The sequence below is a fragment of the Botrytis byssoidea genome (genome assembly GCF_014898295.1).
Source record: "Botrytis byssoidea strain MUCL 94 chromosome Unknown BBYS_005, whole genome shotgun sequence".
NCBI lineage: Eukaryota > Fungi > Ascomycota > Leotiomycetes > Helotiales > Sclerotiniaceae > Botrytis > Botrytis byssoidea.
This window is the reverse complement of record NW_024065846.1, coordinates 403395-425333: the sequence shown is the minus strand read 5'-3', so window position 1 is coordinate 425333 and position 21939 is coordinate 403395. Positions and strand designations below refer to the sequence as shown.

The 21939-nt window shown below is 42.9% G+C and overlaps 9 protein-coding genes across 9 annotated transcripts; 4 read left to right on the top strand and 5 right to left on the bottom strand.

Annotated features, from left to right (window-relative positions):
* Positions 1-614: 614 nt before the first annotated feature.
* EAE97_002941 (uncharacterized protein) lies at positions 615-1662 on the top strand (the record flags this gene model as incomplete). Its single annotated transcript, XM_038873453.1, has 2 exons — positions 615-1214; positions 1279-1662. 2 exons carry the CDS (start codon positions 615-617, stop codon positions 1660-1662), a joined length of 984 nt encoding a protein of 327 aa, XP_038735316.1.
* Positions 1663-2204: 542 nt separating this feature from the next.
* EAE97_002940 (uncharacterized protein) lies at positions 2205-2774 on the bottom strand (the record flags this gene model as incomplete). Its single annotated transcript, XM_038873452.1, has 2 exons — positions 2205-2316; positions 2374-2774. The coding sequence occupies 2 exons, from the start codon at positions 2772-2774 to the stop codon at positions 2205-2207; spliced, it is 513 nt and encodes a 170-aa protein (XP_038735315.1).
* Positions 2775-3351: 577 nt separating this feature from the next.
* EAE97_002939 (uncharacterized protein) lies at positions 3352-5532 on the top strand (the record flags this gene model as incomplete). Its single annotated transcript, XM_038873451.1, has 6 exons — positions 3352-3461; positions 3528-3781; positions 3841-3958; positions 4006-4263; positions 4315-4413; positions 4467-5532. 6 exons carry the CDS (start codon positions 3352-3354, stop codon positions 5530-5532), a joined length of 1905 nt encoding a protein of 634 aa, XP_038735314.1.
* A 994-nt stretch (positions 5533-6526) lies between these two features.
* Positions 6527-7740, top strand: EAE97_002938 (uncharacterized protein; the record flags this gene model as incomplete). Its single annotated transcript, XM_038873450.1, has 3 exons — positions 6527-6807; positions 6913-7161; positions 7272-7740. The coding sequence occupies 3 exons, from the start codon at positions 6527-6529 to the stop codon at positions 7393-7395; spliced, it is 654 nt and encodes a 217-aa protein (XP_038735313.1). The 3' UTR covers positions 7396-7740.
* Positions 7741-7957: 217 nt separating this feature from the next.
* EAE97_002937 (uncharacterized protein) lies at positions 7958-8781 on the bottom strand (the record flags this gene model as incomplete). The annotated part of the gene is made up of 4 exons (XM_038873449.1): positions 7958-7997; positions 8047-8473; positions 8566-8596; positions 8668-8781. The coding sequence occupies 4 exons, from the start codon at positions 8779-8781 to the stop codon at positions 7958-7960; spliced, it is 612 nt and encodes a 203-aa protein (XP_038735312.1).
* A 1078-nt stretch (positions 8782-9859) lies between these two features.
* EAE97_002936 (uncharacterized protein) lies at positions 9860-11406 on the bottom strand (the record flags this gene model as incomplete). Its single annotated transcript, XM_038873448.1, has 2 exons — positions 9860-10676; positions 10733-11406. 2 exons carry the CDS (start codon positions 11404-11406, stop codon positions 9860-9862), a joined length of 1491 nt encoding a protein of 496 aa, XP_038735311.1.
* Positions 11407-16427: 5021 nt separating this feature from the next.
* Positions 16428-18111, top strand: EAE97_002935 (uncharacterized protein; the record flags this gene model as incomplete). Its single annotated transcript, XM_038873447.1, has 2 exons — positions 16428-17360; positions 17413-18111. 2 exons carry the CDS (start codon positions 16428-16430, stop codon positions 18109-18111), a joined length of 1632 nt encoding a protein of 543 aa, XP_038735310.1.
* A 1166-nt stretch (positions 18112-19277) lies between these two features.
* On the bottom strand, positions 19278-20245 carry EAE97_002934 (uncharacterized protein; the record flags this gene model as incomplete). Its single annotated transcript, XM_038873446.1, has 3 exons — positions 19278-19940; positions 19989-20059; positions 20107-20245. The coding sequence occupies 3 exons, from the start codon at positions 20243-20245 to the stop codon at positions 19278-19280; spliced, it is 873 nt and encodes a 290-aa protein (XP_038735309.1).
* A 400-nt stretch (positions 20246-20645) lies between these two features.
* EAE97_002933 (uncharacterized protein) lies at positions 20646-21516 on the bottom strand (the record flags this gene model as incomplete). Its single annotated transcript, XM_038873445.1, has 3 exons — positions 20646-21043; positions 21108-21287; positions 21348-21516. The coding sequence occupies 3 exons, from the start codon at positions 21514-21516 to the stop codon at positions 20646-20648; spliced, it is 747 nt and encodes a 248-aa protein (XP_038735308.1).
* Positions 21517-21939: the final 423 nt, after the last annotated feature.

The window sequence follows — 21939 nt, the reverse complement described above, 5'->3', positions numbered from 1 at the left end:
TTATTGCATCTCACCCGTTTAGCCCTCGTCAATAGACATGAAACCAATTGATATATATACCTACTCGTACACAGAAGAGTATCGCTTCGAATTCTTCGCCCTCAAATGCCCTCTTGTCCATTTCCATACATACATTCCTAGGCCAATCATCATTCAGCCTGATCTAGTCCTTGTTGATGGTCAACCCCACTTTTAGTCTGATTTCCATTCGCCACTCATCTATTTTCAGCTCCTTCATCTTGGATACCCTGGTCATCCTTTCTTGTTTCAGGTTTCTCGCTTACATCCCACATTTTGGTGTGATGTACTAGATTGTCTTAGGTAACTCCCGTCGATTGGTACCTCTAAGACTCGTCCCTCACTCTAACACTTTACACCGCACCTGAATAACTTCACAAGATACTCATCTTTCAGCCTAATATACACAGCTGGTACAACTGCACTATACGTTTGTTTCATCTCACCTGCAGTTACACCCACAGCAGTATAAATACATCGAAATATCCCACCTTGTTGATAAGATCTCATCCATAACTAGCTTCTTTCATCGATCAATTTACCCCTCATTTGATCTAACAATTCCCAACTCAATCACCCACATAACAATCCCAACAATGGACCGACCCAAGAAGCCATCCGCTCTCTCTGCCACTCCAGGCCTCGCACCTCATGCTCAAATAAATACCACACACTCCAATTCCCGCGTCTCCGCCGTTCTCCCCACTGGCGAATCGGTCGAAATCCTTCTTTACGGCGCCACAATCATAAGCTGGAAAGATGCTGCCGGAACCGAAAAACTCTGGCTTAGCGAAAAAGCTGTGCTCGATGGCACAAAAGCTGTGCGTGGTGGTATTCCTCTAGTATTCCCGGTGTTCGGAAAAGTAGAGGGTGAGGAAGGTAAAGCGAAGGGTGTTGATACTTTACCTCAACATGGTTTTGCGCGCAACTGTAGATGGGAGTTTTTAGGAAAGAGTACTAGTGAGAGCAGTACCGTTAAGGGACAAGAGGGTGGTGATAGCAGTGTAAAGTTGGACTTTGGTTTGAGTGCTAGTAACGTACCTGAGGAGACAAGGAAGTTGTGGGGTGGCGAGTTTGGTTTGATTTATAGTGTTACACTTAGTAAAGAAGGCCTTGGAACGAGTATGGTGGTTAGAAATGAGGGTTCTACAGCTTGGGAGTTTCAGATCTTGATGCACACTTATTTGAAGATCCAGGTATGTTTATTTACACTAATTTCTCCGCAAACGACGTCATATGCTAATGTGCGATCAACAACAGGACATCTCCCAAATCTCCATTACAGGTCTCGAGAATGCTACATATGTCGACAAACTCACCGAACCAATTTCCACAAATACCGCTCCCACTGATCCCCTTACCATCTCCGCCAAAACCGATCGTGTCTACACTCCTGCTGGCGGTCCATCCACTGAAATAATTGTTTCTGAGGGAGGAAAGAAGAAATACACAGTCGCGAGAGACAACATGAACCAAGTTGTTGTTTGGAACCCTTGGATCGATGCCAAGGATATCGGCGATTTTGCTCCCAAAGATGGATGGAGAACCATGATCTGTGTCGAAGCTGGATCTGTTAGTGGATGGCAAAAATTGGAGGCTGGAGAGACTTGGGAAGGTGGACAAATCATCACACTTGCGAATTAGCAATCCATGAGTGTGATGAATAAGCTATCACGAATGTGATTGTGCTTGCAAGTTTGTGAGCATACTTTGCACTGAACTGGGAGTGAAGTCCTCTATTTGAGCGAGTTGAAACTTAAGGGCGCTACTCTATGCTATGCGATGCAGTAAATGCAATATTTGATGAAAAGAGGAATCTCAATCGCCTTGCTTGGTAGAGACCTCGTTAGATAAATGAATCAATTTATTACCCAAGATTTCTAGAATTCTACTCTCGCTCTCAAAGCAAATGTGTATCCTCTGTATTCGACTGCAGTCATTTCGAGCCATAGAATAGTATTCATCGAATTCCTAAGTGGGAAGCGTGGAAGGCTAAGAACTCATAGTGGGAGGATACATGATGCCAAACGCTAATGCTTGAAGTATTTCGCAGGTAGCCATGATTAAGCCATTGGCCATCTCAAAGGTGTCATTTTTTGCGCATGGCATCACCGTACTGAGATGGTATCATCAGCCTCAGCACCCTTACAGGAGACCACTTGAAATTTGAACCTGGAGACTCCCTTTCAATGTGCCGATGAGTCGGCAAGGTAGCGACCAAACACTACTCCCCCGACGAAAACACCAGCCAACACGCTCAGGAAATATCCGACATTCATGGTCATTACCGCAATCATTCTTAAACATTGTCAGCATATCTGTTACTAACAATGTTCCGAAAGTGGTATTACATACAGTAAATATCCCACGCCCGCAAGCACGATGTCAATCAATCCTAACAAAATTGCCTCTCTTGCCCGCCATTGACGCCGAATTGACTTCTCCTCCCGATGCGATTCATAGACTATACCACCGCTGCGGCGGGTATCGACAGCAGCTAACAGCTGGTAAAAGTGGACTCGGACAGCCAACAGTGCTCGAAATATTGCCGCGAATGCGATCAAAAAGATGCATGTGCCTGCGTACTGGCCAATGGTGCTCGGTGTCCAATCCATTGAGTAAAGAGGTGTGCTTGAGGAGATGAAGAATGTCATTGCCATAGACTCCATATTCATCATCGTATCGGACGACATTGACATTGAAGAGCTGGTTGAGCTGGCCATCGACATGCCTGACATTGTGCTGGTTGGTGACATTGACATGGGCATTGAGCCTGTTGAGCTGGGCATTGACATATCCATAGTTGCCGAGTTTGAAAGATATTGTAATTTGCAAAGTGTTTAGTAGATGCTTTTTTTTACAACTTTGAGATTCTTATTATCATCCATCGTAAGACGCCCAATCCCGACTTGATACCGTTTACCCAGTTATCCTTGTCATAGCTCATTGATGAATCTTCCTAATTCGGAAGAAAACTTGCTCAAAATCCCTAACATCTCTCTTTTGATTGGTGAGTGTCTACGGGGCTTGTCTTGGAATAGAGATCTGATCAATTTGCGCGAGTTTGAGTAAGATATTACGCGCGCTAAAAAAAACTCGATTAATTAATTGTTGCCTTCGCTGAATCTACGTGAGTCGAGTCGTTATTCTCCTAATGTAGTGGGTCCGAAAGTTTGAAAGTTCCCGCTGTTACTTGATAATCACATTCCCTGAATTTCTAAGATTTGGCTATTCATGATTTAAAATCCTTGGTCATAACTCCATAATATTTCAGGTCAGGACGACGAACCACCAAGACAGCTTTAATATTGTTGCTAAGAAAACTAAAACAAAATGGCTGCATGGCTATATCAACCTGTTATGTTCGAGTCTGGTCGGGCCTTCGATTGTGAAGGCTTCGATTCCGACCAGTGCAAGTATTACAAAGAACGATGGCGCAACTGGTGAGCCCTATACCTTCTTACAAGATACCACTCAGCATGAAGAAGTTAGATTGACAAATGCGCCAGGTATGTAGCAGACTGGACATTCGCGCTGCCAACAGTAGCACTCTTTATGTGTATTATCGGCATTTTCATAGTCGGTTACGTCTTGACACAAGTGCTTGCTTTGTCTCACAGGCCTGAGCCTCTGATATGGCGAAGGGGCGTCGCATTCATTCGATATTTGTCATATCGAGGCTTTCGTATCGAAGGTTTAAGGTGGAACTCCGCGCCCGTGGGATTGTTATTGTTAGGTGCTATAGGGACCATATATTTTCTCTGTAAGTGCGATGCTGTTTTGCAACTGGTAGAAAGATACACAGACTGACCTCCTCTGAAGGCATGGATTTGATACCATCCCCATATTATTGGCCGGGTACGAGCACCGTTTGGGGAAACTCGCCGCCATTAGGTACCAGGTCTGGCTGGCTGGCGTTAGCTTGCATGCCCTTCGTCTTGTACGCTCATCTAATCAACTATGCGAAACCAGACTAATTATGTGTAGTGCAACTGCGACTAAGACGAATTGGATAACAATGGTGACCGGCGTACCATATGAGAAGCTTCAGGTCTTTCACCGGTGGATTGCATATGCTTTCTTCATCCTGGCGCTGATGCACACATTTCCATTTATTGTTTGGCATATTCATAATGGGGATATGGTCAATCAATTCACTGTGAGTAACATCTTCGAATATTGGACTGGTATCGTTGCGCTTGTATTTCAGGCGTGGCTCACACTTGCATCTTACGGTCCCATACGGTAAGCAACCTTAACATGAGAACATTCCACAGACGATTAATCACTCACTAGAAATCTTGGCTATGAATTTTTTAAAGCAACGCATTTCTTGTCGGCTGTGGTGTTCATGGTGATTTTTTTCTGGCACTGTAGCGGTACGCTAACATCATGGTATGTTCCGTGAAACTAATTTTATCTTCAAGAGTTTCCTAACAAACTGATAGGGACTATTTTGTCGCAACAGCAGCAGTCTACGTACCTTGTTGGACGTACCCATGGCTTAGGACCTTGTTTGAGTACGGTACACATCAGAAAGCAGAAATCTTCATTGAAGATAATGGATTTACACGTATCTCAATACCAGCCAATTTCAAATGGCAACCGGGACAACATTGTTTCTTACGATTCCCCAGCTTCGGTATCCATGCTTTCAGCTCTCATCCGTTTACAATCTGCTCGTTACCATCTACATCAATTGACAAACCGTCCGAGATGACTTTCTATATCCGTCATCAAGGAGGTTTTACAGCAAGGCTATATAATCATGCAATAAAGCGCCCAGGTATACAGGTGCCTGTGTTAGTTGATGGTCCTTATGGTGGTATAGACAATCAGAGATTGATTGGCAGCGATCGTCTAGTTGTGGTTGCAGGTGGCTCAGGTGCTGGGTGGATGCTACCTTTTGTCGAGCAATACCTGCGTTTTCGCTCTCTGAAAGGGGTTCCTGAACCTCTGGCTGACGAAACAAAAGATAATAAACAGACCTTTGACAAGCCATTACGTCAGCGAGACCCTTGCAGCCCTCAACCGTTGCGGGTCATACTGTCAACAAGAGACATAGCGACCCGCACATGGTTCCATAAAACCATCAACAACATGCTATCGGACTACCAGTCGCTAGGGACAGACATAAGTGTCGAGGTACATATGACTGGCGAAGCTGAGCCTATAGCACAACCTCCAACTGAATCTGCTTCTGAGCTCGAAAGATCCGATATTATATCGACAGAAAAAGATATCATCGATAAGCGTACAGGACCGTCTAGAAACTCCGACGCAAGCAATGAACCGAAAGATGAAGTGCGCGGCCGCCCAGATCTACCTTTGATTATCCGAGAGGAAGCTGCCGCAGCGAGGACAACAGGACAGACAATAGGCGTCTTCGTATGCGGACCTCTTACGATGCAAGATGATGTCCGCAACGCTGTTGCAAAAGAGAACTTGAGTATTATCAAGAACTCGAGTTTTGGTGGGATATACTTGTATTCCGAACACTTCTCGTGGGCATAAGATAAGATCAATCGGCAAGCTCGGCATATGTGATTGGTTTGTACTCGATGTCGATTACTGCTTGATCTCTCGCTTTTTGAGAACATCTCTTGTTGATAAAATAAGAATGGCCGTTACAGTACATCAGTCATTAAATCATGTACATGCAGGTTCTCTCTTACATTGACTTAATCCAATCATTATGTCTCAATCATTTTCCACTGTGCAATTCTCAGAACGGAGTCTTCTCTCGTTATGATGCTATTTTAATATTGCCTATTTGACCTACAGGTACAGACTCCTATGCCTGGTGGACCGTTCTCAAGGCGATAAGGGCGTCACTTCCGACAATCTGCTATCGGATAATGGTGGGATAACGCGTGTGCCATGTTTCAATAGCTATTGTGATTGTCTTAAAGTCCGCTGATACTCCTTACCGGTGTTGTATGTCACTTATTTGTACTATCAAGAAAAATTAAAAAGCGTGTTCTACTAGCACTTTGTTGCAATCTGTGAAACAGATCTAGATTTAATAGCTCAAAGAAGGAGAACCTTTGATGAATCTTGGGCCGAAAGATCTCTCTTGATATAGTGATTTATCAAGGGTACCAACTGCGAGGTTCTAGAGACTTTTCGGGGCATTCCGATTTGAGAGATTGATATCTTTCTAAAGCAAGGCCAAGGAATGATTTGATTAATCATCAACATGAGTGGATTCTAGTGCAATTTATTATTAAATTATGATTCACTATGTTTTTCTTGCGAAAATCTAACATGGTCGGTCATACCTAATCGTTTTTCTCAGCGCTTGGCAGAATCCTTGCGACGTCTTTGTACTAGAAATGCACTCAAATATGCTCGATTCACAGGCAACCGAGATTGTCTACCGCAAAAACTGCTCTCACTTGATTTCCTATTGTTGACATTAGCCGTGTTAAGCAAGACCGATGGTGAACTCATCTTATATTGAAGTGTCGAGCTGTATGCTATCGTCCTACTTCTCTTTAACCTCATCATGTATTCTCATCATATAGCACTTTCAACGCGAGTTTCATTCCCATGTGAATCAGACATGCCTTGGCACAGATTGAACAATCAATTGTGCTACCTGCTGATAGAAGTTCACCTTATAGTGATCATCATCAGTTTATTCCTCATAGGATATACCGACGCTACCCGAAAAGCTCTTTGGGAAGAAGGTGGACAGCATGGATTTGAATCGGACCCCAAAATGCGCATCTACTTTTATGCAAACTACTTGCAACCGCCAGAAATCCCTTTCATCTGGTCTCGACGGTATGTTGTGTTCTGTTCGATCACCTAAACAATCGGCACGCCCCAATATATACCTCCTCTCTTCTTGACTTCAAAAGAGATACCTAACAAGATTATCAACATCAGATATACAGAGTTCAATCTCGCATCCGGAATATTTACTCTATGTCTTTTTCTCACAAGACAACTACTAGCACTCGCAACTTCCACTAGCATGCAGACAAATATCTATCTACTCAGCTGCGTGCTTTTATTCTGGGTCATGAGCTGCATTAGCCAGAGATCACCCGATTACAGTGATCCCGATTATTCAAGTCGAGTGCCATGGTATTTGAACCATAGCTGCAGTATTGCAAGTACGCAAAATCGAGCTGCGTGATATGTTGCGCAAGCTTCGTATGCTTTAACTGTTGTGTTTATGTGAGGAAGTCTCTATCTGCTTCAAGAAATTAGATTAAGAACCAATTGCTGATTTTTAAGAACAGATTGGGGTACGTTTCTTGGGTTTTAATACTGGTTTCATATGTAGTGCTTGATTCCAGCGTTATAACACGTTGTTGGGCATCTAAGCTGTTTCCCGACCACTTAGCCTCCCAGTTTGGTGTTTAAGTAGAAAGAGATCGTGGCTCTTTTGATAGCGAAAATCTATTGAGGAAAGCCTGAGATGACATTTGAAGAAAGCTCAATATTTGAAATTGTAGTCGGATGCAGGTTGTAGACTGGCTTGAAAGATTTGGTGTATGAAATATCACTTGTGTGATGCAAAGTTGAAGGTTGGTCGTAGAGAATCGGTTTTGGTTCAATATTGATGAAATGTCTTCAAATAATCCGCTGGCGTATCATAACCAGTTGTTTCATAAATTTCTGATTCTCCAGAAGATCAACTACTCAGAATGAAGTAAGGATTACACATGGGTAAGTTATGGTCGTTTCTGGTATACGTCAACAGGTCATTAGTAATTTGCCTGATTAGAATTCCTAAGTGTGATTGTTTGCCAGCTATTCATTGATTCTTCTATCATAGTTTCTATTGGTATTACAAAATGAGCATTGAATTCCAGAAGCTCATTCATGTTCAACTCCTGACACTTCTCTGCTTCGTTCTCCCACACCTTTATACGGCGCCATTGAATCCGGTCAAAGTTGGCCATTTCAGTATTCAACAACTTGACTAACCACAGCAAAAGGTTGCCTCTTCATTGTCATTAGATCTATTTAATTGTTAGCTCATATTTCAAACCAGTTACGCATATGGCTAACCCCAAATTTATCGGCTCCCAACTGAACACAAAAGCACCGAGGAAAGCTCCAATTATGATACAGATGATGATATATCCATTAAAATACATAGCCAGCAACATAACGAAGTATGCCACTGCGAACTGTATCATATGAAAAAGTGCTCTGATTATCTGTTGCAAGAGATCTGGTCGAAAGCTTTGCGTGCTTTTGTGTGAAGTAACGACAGTTTGAGTGGACTGAGGACCGGATCCGTCTATCTTGGGGTTGATTTCTGAGTTAGACTGGATGTGCTGTTGCTGATTTCGTGCTTGACGGACGATGAAGTGATCGTATTCTCTTGACGCTCGACGAAGAAACTCTAGTGACATGACGAGTAGTATCACACCAATGCAAGAGCCGGCGAACATTCCGTTCGAGGTAATATGCCAAGTGCTCGAGATAAAACCTGCAGGGTTGTCAATAAGGCTGCAACAGATGATAGTTTATAGTTCTGTCATCTGTTCACGGGCATAAGAGGCAGAAGAGAACTCGACGTACATGAGTCAATGGTATACCAATTCCAAAGCATCTAGAAGGAGGTAGTTAGATATGATTCGTATAATACTCGAAGGAAATGAAGGTAATTGAGGGATCCTTTACAGAAACTTGGCATCCACCTCCCATATTCATGGCCGCAGCGGTGTTTGCTGCAGCCGTCCCGGTTGCAGTCGCCGTCGCACCTCCCATACTCATGCTTGATGTTCCCATGTCCATGTTTACTTAACAGGAGTGTCGCTTTTGCTTTTCCGCTGTACAATCTTCTTGTATGTGAACACTTATTAGACTTTATGAAAGAAAATGATAAAACTAGATAGCCACCAGTGTTTGGGAGAAAAGCGAGGTTATCAACATTCTCGCCGCGAGAAACTCTATTTCAACAAAGGCAGAATCTCATAATCAGTGCTACACCTGGCCAATCGGCTGCGAATTGCTCTTTGGGTGGATCAGATCGGTGCGCTGATTTGAGCAAGATTTGATTGACTGTCATTTTCTAACTGCCGGTATCAATTGTTCAGATTATTGCGCTAGTTTGAGCAAGATTTGATTGACTATCGTGTTCTAAACGCCTGTATCAATAAGACAGCCATTGGACTACAAGTCCGAGATTTGAATATAATTGGCAGTTTTTGCCAATAAACCTAGCAAGATTCTCGTGGCTCTTCCGTTATGGATGAGGAAAATCTTGTCAGCAATTCCTTCCGAAACTATTCGTCGACCGACAGAGGGTCTATGATTTCGTCGATGGGGTTGTGGAGTACACTAGATGCTCACAATGCATGCCTAACATAATTTTGATGATGATAACTACATATGTTAGGAGGGTAATAATGGAGATGGACTCACATAGAGCGAGAAACGAAGAATTGATTGTAGATATTTACTCGAGTACATGTGAATTAAATTGAAGCGCCACCAGATGAAGAAATCAAACACATCTCCTGGGAAAAAATACTTGCCTACAATTGTTTTCGACTGACTGTACACTCCACTACTATCCCGACCCAAACCATGAAGGTCGAAAATTTGAGGATAGACATACATGGCACGACGTGTCAGTGGCGAGACGAGAGAAAAAAAGAGCTGATATACGATATGTAGGATGCAAGATAGTAAGATTATATGCTTAAAACTCCAGGCTAACTGTTTCAATCTAAAGTCTGCCACTCAGCCATTGTGACGTCTAACCACAACAGGCAATGCTCCCAGAAATAACCGCCCTTAATCGTCTAATCCGCTAAGCGATCTATTTTTACTAGCAACATGATATCTTAATTTGAACCCCTCGTTGATTTCACAAATCAACCACAACATCGACTGTCCCTTCGCCTTTCAACCTTTCGACTTCCATCCAACCTCCCTCTTCAACACCCACAATCAAACCGTCTACACAACATCGTCTCCATTTGAAACTATCTCCAGACTCCTCAAAATTTATCCTTAGCTTCTCGATACTTTCGTATCCAACCTCCCCCTTCTGGCCATCTTCATCCCATTGCATACCAATATGATTTCCATCTTTGTATGCCTCTTCCATAACCTTCATTGTTTGCTTACCAGTTGCAGCTCCGAAGTGTATGACCCGTAATTGGCCATCCAAGGGCTTACTTTCAGGAGATATTGTAAAAGTTCGCTCAAGGTTGGATACAAGTACTGAGAGAACATATCCATGTTCTTTCCTTTGTATGACTTCTTCTGTACCATCGGATCTAGTCAATGTGACAGAAGCTTTATAAGCGTGTGGTAGAGTCCAATCTTTTGGAAACAATAAATCATTAGCTACCAGATGAAACCTCTGGTCTCCATGTTTTCTATACTCGACTGTGTCGCTGTCGGCAACTAGAGTTGCGTGGAGGCCATAACTGGCGACAACTGCCCCGTAGACGATATTGTTTGTGAGTGGTGTCTCTGTTTGGCCTTCGTTCGTAATAGTTCGTGCCCCAGAAGAGAATTTCACACTGAATATTGGAAGCGGTAAAGGGGTACCATGAAGTAAAGTCCGGAGACCCTGTATGTATATTGACGGGATCGGAGAAGGTCGATGTAAAGAATGGAAGAGAGCATTTCCTGTCCCAAGAGGAAGTTGAGATAATGTCGGGTTTACATACGACCTGTGCATAAGATGTTAGTAGTGAATAGCACAGATAGGGTGTGCGGAGAAGCCCACCTTGATTTTTCTCCTCTCTCAAGCAATCCATTTATTGTATCCACCATCCCACCATCACCACTTAACATTAATATCGATTGCTTTTTACCCTTATTTGCGCCCTCCAGCAATGTTGAGCTTGCAAAGTCCTTTACGGAATCTGCATTATCTGTTCTGATCAAGGTGTAGCTTCCTTCCGGCAATCCGATAGATCCGAGAACCTGGTGCAACACAGCGTCGTAAAAGTCTGGCGCCAGTCCTGTCCCAGACAACGTTGAGATCAAAACGTATATCTGCGTTTCTGCGGAACGAAGATATGTCGGCAAACTTCTAATCAAATAACTTTCGAGACATTCTTGGGGAAGGTTGGTGGCAGATGTTGTCTTCAACTCGAATGGAAGTTTTTTAGTCCCCCCTTCTGTTGGAAGCAGACTGAAGATTGTATAGCCCAGAGTACCATTGGGTCCCTCGTTCTCAGTAACGCAGATCACATCTTCTCCTTTGATTTTTCCACCAGATATGCCGCCATCAATTCCTACAGCTCCGGACCATGTAAGGTCACCATCCCGATAAGAGAAATGCACAGGGTCATCGGCGAGATAAGCATAAGTAGTAGCACTGCTATCCGTAACTTCGGTATCATTGTCGGAACTATATGCAGCGTCAGAGCTAGAGGAAGGGATAGAGTTTGCCATCTCGACAAGACGTTGAAATGAACCTGGAGGTTGTTACGGAATGAAATGCCATGATGATAATGTGAGCAATCGCGATTAATTTTTGAACATGGGGGTGTTTCTGTCGTGATAGCAGATGAGGTGCTCGGCTTATTATTTTTGGGTGGGGTTGAGCCTCCAATAAGGTGCCTGGGTGCCAAGGCAAGCCGCCCTACATTGTCCTATCGGATTCTCACCTCTCTCTCTCTTGCATCGTGGTCTATTGCACCAAAATGAATTAGCAAGGCTTGCTTTCTGATATCCATTTTCAAAATTGGCAGAGAGTGAAACGGTCAATATTGCTAGATGATCGTTTTCACCAATTTGTCGATCATTTCCGATCTTTTACGGCGTACGATGACCTCTCTTGCAATTCCGGCCAGTAAGTTGTCGATCTTGAACGTTTCATGCAACACCGCCATTTACGCTTATCTGCTACAAGATGTCGGGATCGGCTCGCAGCTATGTGTTGCTCATCAAGTCAATGAGTCTATACCGGTTCAGCAGCATCTCAAGTGAGGGCAAATGGGTAAAGATCTATTCTTAGGTCGAAGTTCTTCCTGATTTCTTCAACCATCTTATTTGCTATTTACAGGTTCTTGGTGATGGTGTGAATCAGAATTGCTAATGATCGGGCTTGAGCTTAGTGTGATTAGTGTATCCTCACAAAAGAGCGATAATCCTGCTCTTCGAGGTCAGCATTGAGAGATGTCTCAATTTCTGTCGTGGCTTAGGAAGCTCTCCTTATTCTTTCGAATGCGCTCGGCATGGTGCTCTTGACAGGGAAGCCATGAGCCCTTTTTGAAATGGGGACGTGATTATTTGACTTGTAATAGACATTCTTCGACTTGCAGAGTTTGTTTAACAAATCCAATGCGAGGAGTAAAAATAAAAGACACATATCGACAGGTCTCATATTTTGAGAGATTTTCAAACGGCGGAAGTGCTTACCAACTTCACACTGGTCTTGATCTCATTCTTGGATTAAGACATATTTTTAAGCCTTTGAACTTCCTTCATTCTCAAATCTTTTCATGGCATTCTCCATGCGAAAATGAAGCAGCCAACTCCTAATCCTGCTCCCAGATAGAAAACACGATCAGTACTCTTTGGGAAAGCAGCTAATACACCCTCAAGATCTTCGGATTCCAAACTTCTAAACCCAGTAGTGCCAGTATCAACCCCTTCTGTAGCATTGATCAAAGGCGCGTAATCGTGGTTACTATTTGTAAAAGTGCTATTGTGTATAGTCTCTCCGAGAGCGAAATAATACTGCGCCAAGTGATTGGCTGGAAACGATAAGCGCCATTGATTCGGGGATCTGTCTGGGCGTTGTAGTTTTTTGGACCGAGAGAATAGGTTATCAAGGATAAGGGATGTCGTTGGGTGGGCAGTGACATTGGTGATGAATGATACCAAGCTTACCATTGGAGTCTCAAGACCGTGACCATATAAAGGATCTGGTATTCAATCCATTTGCCAATAGGAGCGTTAGGTGAGAAAGTACTGAAATGACTATAACCAACCAAGCGATGACAGCTAATGGTATGGTGTAGCCCACCTTGTTGACTGTTGTAATAATAGCAAACGTGTGAAACTAAGAATGCCTTTCTTGCCGATGGACCTGAAGATATTGAGACTAAGACGTGAGTTACATTAATCGCCAGAAGATATATACCAATCTTTGTTGGAGAAAGGCCCTTAATCCCAGAAATGTACCGTCATTTAGCAGGAAGCAAGGTATGAGTTGCTTCTGATCAGCCCATACACCATGCAACTCGTTCAAACGGTTCTCATGCGAGATATCGACATTGGGATCATGGCTATTCGCCTCGAACCAACTCGCCCTTGAAATGTGCTCTCATTTCTGTATATTTTCCCGCGACGCTTAGAAAAGTTGTTGTTGTATGTATCGTGTTTGAATATAGACCGAGCTCTTGCCTTGCAAAAGATACTGTCACAAATGGTATGATATCGAAGAGTGCTACACCATTGAAGCAATATCGTCAAGCAATAGGCACGCAGGTCGAGAAATGAATCAATTTGCCCACAGTCTCCACAGGATTGCATATAGAATGCCCCGTACATATCTGGAGCAGTAAAAGAGTGACTATTTTGGCTTAGAGGAGTGGAGGAGTGTATGTAATGCATCAAGATGTTCAATCACGCATTGTATCTTGGGAGGCTGTCAGCAAGAGCACTTGCGCGTCAGCTCACAGCTCTGATTCTGGTAAGATTGCCGGTCAGGCAGATTGACCAACGGTTACAGATTGAGTTTTGGAGTGGAAGAGCTTCTAACCTGCTAACGTCGGAGAGAGAAGCAGAAATTGCGAAGCACGAGTTGAAAGCAAGTCGTTATCGGATTGACAACGTCATTAGAAAGATCAGAAGGCCAATCGGCTTGATTCAAGACGAGGGTGAGTAAGTAGATGGAACCTGTCATCAGCCAAATTTATACATGGAGCCATTTTTGATTACCTCTGGCGAAAACGAGAGTGATAGTCGGTAAACATCCAAGTTAGCGCAACTTTATTTGTGATATGTGACTGTTCACTGGTTATGAGCAGTTCACATCGCCTTTGACCTCCTGGATGGCTGCATCAATGGCGGTAATGATACAGCACGTATTCTGATAATCTTACCTTGAAGTGATGATTTACCAGAGCTGCAAGTTGTACGAGCTTCTTAGATAAGTTGTTCGTGTCATGGATTTGAAAGGGGTTCGGGGGAAGCTTATTAGCCAACTATGCTTAGTCATCAGAGCCGTTACTTTGTGCATTTAAATTCACGATATAAAGTTTGAATAGGTCTCGGAATGGGCCCGAGAAGAAGTACTTCGTACTGTTTATATTTTGAGTTTTTGACATAATCTAATAATAATTCCTTTTAGTGGCGTCATCTCGAATCACCGCACTTTAACAGAGGAATTTCATGACTAAAGCTCGAAATATGTTAATTAACTCTTGTCGATTAAACGCATTCAACGTGTTTCCCCATAATCAATCCAAAGACAGCTCGTTTCACCAATGCAGTTCCAACCTTGATGTACTGTTTATATTGGACTTTTCGGCCCTTTCAGCTTGACCTTTCTTCTCCAGGTATTCTTCTCGTGAATCCAATCCTTATTGGGATATATCTGGGGAAGAGAAGGAGAATGTCTTTTGAATTTCAACATCACAGATTCACAGACTGCTCCAAGTGGGGCGAGCACCTTTACGAAGTTTGTCTGCTTTGATAATCATTGTCGTTCCTGCGTCGACTAAAGCATTAATATATTCGCATTATCGTACCTGCCTATGTAACTCACTAGCGCACAGGTCTATCAAATATTGATGGGTTACTTGATGTTAGTATTTACCGCGTTGCAACTTTCACTCGTGGGATTTCGTACATTTCCTCTTCCGCGTTTATTCCTACAGTTCTTCCCTCGAATTGGGTCTGAGGCTATTCTGATTCGGGATCTTGAAATCCCATATCCTAGGCAACGGCAGCGGACGTCTTGATCGGCGCCAGTGATAAGCAGTTTATCAAAACGTTTCGAGAAGATCGTCAGTATATCTGAAGAGCTCTTATCACAGGCACTTACTCAGCCCCCTCCGGCTCTCATTCATCGAAAATGTGATTTGTCCACTTGCTGAGATTGTCGACAATCTCGATATTAAACGCTCCACAGCCGATCAGTAACTTGCAGCTTCTTGAAACAAGGGTTTTGTCATGTTGGTGAGGGTCGCCCAGGAAGACCACGCCTTACGAGGAACAAATCTCTGATTCTACCTGTATCTTCTTACTTTAGTCGGACTGTTGACACCAGTTTTACACCAGTTACCTGTTAATGTACTCGAGAATTCATGGAATTCAAGAAGCTTCACGGAATGCTTGGTTAATTTAAGCATTTCAAACCTTGCTACACTCCTACACTATTATTTCGGGGCTCAGACAGTAGCAGGCATACTCCCAACTACCGCCTTGGCACTTGCGTGTCCCTATCTTTTCTACAACCAAAAATCTCGTGGGTCTCTGGAAACATCTTTATGGGACCTAAAATAGCAGCAACTTGTATCAAACTAAGCTTTAAATAAAACTGACATGACAGTTTCGTCGTCTCAAGCCAGCCTCAATTGATAGTCTGATAAAAAGAAAATCATGCCATCAGTGATTTTATCTCATTTCCTGTTCTAATCCCGCTAATCATGAACTGCTACCCTCTACCCTAGCTAGACATTGTCTTGTGGATCCTATCACTCAAATTACCTACAGATAAAACTTATTAAACAAATTACCTCGATAGCCAGTCGAGCCAGTCATTTGTTGGTATGCAATAACATGTTCATTTGTAGAACCCTTAAACCTTGAAATCCGTTCCAGCTGCCCTTGAAACTAGGTAGGTAGACAACTTTAATATATTTTGCTCATCTTTAGATGTCTACTAGGTAGATCTACTTTTTCTATCCGCTACTTCGACCAATCCTTCAAAACTTAGAGATATACGGCTCCACCAAAAGCGACCCCCTTTAGATGGATGTGCTCGATGAGCATAGTAATTAATGATTAACTTGAAGCACCTCGAATTTTCCAATCAAGAATTTTCTTTACTCTAATTTGATTATTCCCCATGGTTTAATTTACCATCTTGCACCAGTGCCACCAACGACCAGGGACTATCAAACGCTTCGTCATCCTATCCGAATTCATTCTCCATCGTCTCCACCATTCTCCTATTCATTCAGTTATTTTCTCTCCCCATTTCCCACCTAGACCTTCGTCCGACCTGTTCCATCAGTCTAGAATTCATTCTTTATTCCTCCCTCTCTTTTCATTTCCTTAACACCTTCATTTTTAATCTTGCATTCTTGCTCTGCAGTTGCATTGCACTGAGTTATATACGACACGAGCGAGTATTTGTCGATTGGGTATCGTTACGATAAGAATCGCTAGCATCTACAGGAAGTGATTATCGAAAACCAGGCGATAATCGCCATTAGAGCCCGAAGACAGCCCCAAAAATGCCTCGGATGCCTGTGCACCGCTTCCTCGCTGTTGCGACGGTAGCATTTTTCCTCATTTTATCTTATTACCACGAGAACGTTTCCCAGACCATCGTACCTGCATTTAAGGAAACGCCAAAAGAAGAGAATGTAGCACAACCAGAAAAGTCACAAGCAACTGCAAAGCAAGTTGCGCAAACTCATGAAACACAGCAGGCTCAAATTGCACCAGTGGAACTGAATATTACTGATGTTGATGACGCTGCGTTTTTACGAGATGTATTGGCGAAGAACAATGTTGAGATGGAAATCAACTACGTGATGAGAACTATACGATATATTACAGATGCGAAGGAAAGACCGATGTTGACGAATACCAGCCAAGAATTGTTTCCCTCTGGGTGGAAAAAGATCAAGCTCTCAGATGTTGAGAGGCTACCAGCGGATACATTGGAGCCTTTGGAAATTCACGTCATGAAAACTCCACGACCAGACGAAATTGACGCTTCTGAGTTATTGTTTGGAGTTTCAACCACCTACAAGAGATTCAGTGATGAAGTTGATGGGCCAGTCAAGGAATGGGTACGATGGCTCACAGATGGAAACGGCACATCGAACGGAGCTGGTCTTGTCTTGCAATTACACGATACCACCGAGGAGCAACTGCAAGCTGCTCAAAAATTGCTCACTGGTGTTGGAATTGATGCAACAGTCATCCACTCGGATCCTTCTCTCGATATGCCGGGTAGATATGTTGATTTGGTACCAATTCTTTACAGCCATCCATCAAGATCAAGCAGAAAATACTTGTCGTTGATTGATGACGATACTTTCTTTCCCTCGCTTGGCGCATTGATGAAGGAATTGCACAGTTATGATCCCAACGAGGAGTATTATATCGGTACTCTCACCGAGCGGGTGGATTTTATTATGCATGATCGTGTTCCCATGGTAAGAACCTTAAATCCTTCCTGTCAAATGCCAACTAACGAACGAATTGTAGGCTTACGGTGGAGCTGGTGTTTTCATTACTGCTCCTCTCGCACACACTTTGATTGGACTCCCCTGTCTCGACGTAGATCCTTCCACAGGCGAATATACCGAATCTGGGTTCCAGGGCGATCGACTCCTCTACCACTGTATCAAAAACCACACCTCCATCACCCTTAACTACCTCCCCAGACTCAATCAACTCGATCAATGGGGTGACCCATCCGGTTTCTACGAAGCTGGTCATCAACCTCTCTCTTTACATCATTACAAATCTTGGCATCATGCTACTCCCGAGATATCTCACATTGTTACAGATGCCTGTGGTGAGGCATGCGTTTTCCAGAGATTCGGTTTCGACGGAAAGGGATCGTCAAAATGGGTTCTCACAAACGGATACTCTCTCGCCGAATATCCCACTGGTATTCATTGGGATATGTCGAAGATGGAGGGGACATTCGATCTCGGTGACTCAGACATGTGGGCTTCTGGAAAGGAAGATGTGCGATTAGCTTTTGCTTATGGCGCTCTCCGTGAGGGGCTGAGTTATACGGGCAAGAAGCGAGCGTGGGAGGCGCTTGGAGGAAGGAAAAGAGCGGATGGTGTGGTGGATATGGTTTATGTCAAGAGGAGGGGTGACCATAGGTGGGTTGGTCAACATGAGAATGAAGAAGATAGGGAAAACGTCGTGGTTTTGAGATTCATGCCATGAGCTGTGTCTGCTTCTATTCTAGGAGAGGGGCTATTTGCTGTCTTCTCTATTTCGAATCTTTCTGGATATAGATTTGCTGGATTTAGGGGATTTAGGGGATGTATATATTCGTGTGTCAGCGGACAGTTACATAGGGTTCTGTTACATATGGGCGTTTTTGGATAAAAGGGATACGGATCATTTGCGCATTGAATGCCAGTAGATTCTGGCGGGCGTTTTGGATAGATTTTTTGAACTGAGAGATGAGGACGGCAAAGGGTATCCATCTGATTGAATCGGATATATGTGTATATGGCTGGAGATCTACAGTGGATATTTATGGATGAGATGAAATTTTGGTTTATAAAGAAAGATATAAATAGATAGACTGATGATAAACCGTACAACAAAAATACCCTTGCGCATGATGCAATCTTTTTTGACTTTGGAGCTATGGGCATTAGTGTGCTTGGTGATTTTGTCTGTGGATTTACAATTTCTTATACTTTTCTTTTGTGGTGATTGGATTTCTTTTTTGGATTTTTTCATTGTTTGGAGAGTTCCGAGGAAGATACTGGGCAATGATGTTGTGGAGAAATGCGAGTGTTGGGGTTATGTGGACAGTTGAATATTGTGGTGATTGTCTTCTGCTATGGATTAGTTATTTAAGTGAAATATCTCCTTCCATAACATTCTTGTTCCTCGTAGCAACACTCATGAGTTCGGAGAATGAGCATTGAGTTTGTTGAATACACCAATGAATTGTATGTGGTAAGTAAGATGGAGAGCGTCCAAATCTCGACCGATGCAATTACAAAGACAATCCTGGCTCCAAGATCGATTCAAGCACTTCTTGCACGCGAGTCTACGAGCAGGAAGTTACGGTGCATATTGTGTTCCTGCAGTCGATTCGGGTGGCTGCACTATGTGGACGTGGGCCGATTTTGTGATTGTCATGAGAATGGAAGAGGGTATTGGGGGTCTAATACAAAGCTTTTCAGTCTGAGATCCGACTGGCTAAGATCTTCTATATGTGTAGGCATTGTTGAGGAGTATTAAATAGATCATGAAAGACTTGCAAGGAAAAGGCCGATCATTAAAGTAAACTTTCAAGGCTATTATTAACCAACTACTTTCGCTTAATTATCGTAACTCCCGCTACTTGGTAACCAAGCCCCCAAGTTGAACTAGCTATCGAGCGGTTCATCATTCGCAAACGCGTGTAACGCTCTGAACGATCTGCGAAGTGTATCTAGCAACTTTTTCTTATCTTCCAACTCCGTTCCCAGTTTGTGCTTTTCTTCTCGCAATACTTGTGTTCTGGCGATTTCAGCAGTGGATTTTGCTTGTAGATTTTTGCCCTTCTCGACCTCGACACTTAACTTTCGATTCGCTTCGTCCAGCTGTCTCTGAAGATTTCGCTTTGCAACTGTCAGTGCATTGGTTTCGGCCTCTCGTTTGTTGCTTTCTAATTCAAGCTGCTTTTGCTCGTGTATCGCGCTTTGTGTTGCCTCATTTAAAGTCGACATCATACCCTGCAGAGTTTGGAAGTGTCTACCTTGCTCGGCCATCTCTGCTTTCAACATTTTTGCTTCTGAGGTTTTCTTCTCAGCCCTGGCCTCTTCATCGCGAAGCAGGTCTTTCAAACGCCAATTGGCCCTTTGCAGCCCCGAAATCTCGGCTTTTTCGTCTGCGAGTTCACGCTCCAAATTGGGGCCTTTCGATTTTGACTTTTCTATACTATTTTTTCTCCTCAACTTGTTACTCAAGTCTTCCAGCCTCTTAATTTCAGCTTCTTGATCTTTGTCCTTAGCTTCTAAAGCAGAGATCTTCTCTTTGAAAGTATCTACCTTCTTTTTTAGCGTTTCAACAATTTCGTCGGTTTATTCGTTGGCGACGCGACGTCTCCGCATTGCTTCGTCAATAACGTCTGTCTTTTTCTCCTTTTCTGTAGCGCTTTCCTTGGAGACTTTGCCATGTCAGCATAGTAACATAAATTAAATCCGTGATACGTACAATTAAGAACTTGTGTACCCCGAGGCGGTGAGCCATACTCTAGCTCTGGAAAACCCGCTTGATTTCGTGAATATTCATCATCGAGATCGTTTCTGGAGTTTCGTTTGAGATAAATTCTCTTAGGGTTCGAAGAAGACATACTTTGTAGTCGTAAAATCGAAGGGTAGGAATATCTGGGGGTCTGAAGTTATAGATTGAATCTGGTATTAGAGTATGTATACCACTGGACTCCAGAATGAAAGAATAATATGATAATCTAATTAATGTTTCTAGCGTGTTAAGAATAGAAAGTTCGAAATAAAAATGTGCATTTGTATCGATTAGTGACGAGCCGCAACATTTTGGAAAGAGCGATGCCCTCCAGTGGGTGCATGAATTGACCGGACGCTTCTCAACTTTCGAAATCTTTAAAGAAGTCAATCTTTCGATTCGCATCACCAAATACCATTATCAAAGGAACAACTTCATTTTCAACAGACCAAAAATTCATCATTGTCATGCATTAGAAGTTTGAACAGCAATGCATCCATCATATCATCTCATGATTCAGCATCTTCCTCGCTCAAAATCCTCCGCATCTGCGTTCTCCAATTTTCAAGCTTCTTTAACTTTGCAGATTGCACCTCCACCGTTGATTCTAGCTTCGCATTCCTTAGAACAAGCTTTGCATTCTGATGTTTCTGCCGACTCAATCTATCAGTCACCCCTCTCAACCTCGCAATTTCATCATCGCGCGCCTTGATATCTTTTTTGAGATACATAATTTCTCCAGTAAATGCTGCTGCCGATTCTTTCGATTCCGTATCGGCAACCTGTAGCTTGGCGCGGAGCTCTGCTGTCGAGTCTCGGTAAGCGACAGCATTCTTCTTGACAGATGCCAGAAATCTTTCACATTCGGTTATTGTACCCAATAGTGTGTTAAGTTGTGTAGTTTCGTCTGGATGAACTAATTAGCCTTTTTCCGGGGATGATGAAATAAGGTACTACTTTCTAGAAGATACCGTCTTCTGATATGTCTGATAAGTCATCCTGTTTATTTGTAAAGTCTATAAAGTGGTCCGTAATTGACTCGAATTCGTTGATGAGAGAAGACGAAGGTGGATTTGGCTGCACATGAATATCGTTCTTAGCCGATATAACCACCCTTGGGCAAGTCGGGATTGGAGCTGAGTTGCATGTACCTAGTAGTTAGATTAACTGTTTTCTCACATGAGTTTTCGAATGCACTTCTGAGCTCCTACGTTTGCCAGTACCCTGATTAATTTCATCGAGACGCATTCTTGCTCTATCGCCCCCTGCTTCCGTTGCCTTTGATCTCTTCCTTTTTGGAAAAACTAGATCATAATACATATTTTGCTCGGAGTTCGACTCGGGAAGTGAATTTCCGGATTCTTGCATAGTAGTTTCCATGTCTGGAGTATAAAATAGCAGAAATAGGAGTTGCTACATTCCCTCAAAAATTAAGGGGTAGGCTTTATCTCTTGGCTTCGAATGTAAACACAATATTGACGCTACACTTTTTGTTGGTGAAAAGTTTAACGTGCAAGCCTTCGAAACTTATGTTCATTGATTGTAGTAAGGCTACCTAGCTAATGCCTGAAGTATTATTTTTTATATTTCAAAACCTATAGTCTACCCTCTCCTGATTGATCAATATGCGCAATTCGAATGCCTTTAACCTTCAGACTTCTCGGCAGTTTGCATTGATCTAGAACGGGATTGGTCGAATAATACGTTTGGATCTCTTTGCAAACTTCCCCATATTTATAGCAAACAAAATTGTTGGGGATTAGATATTATCACCTATCAGAAAAATAATCATTATTGATTTGA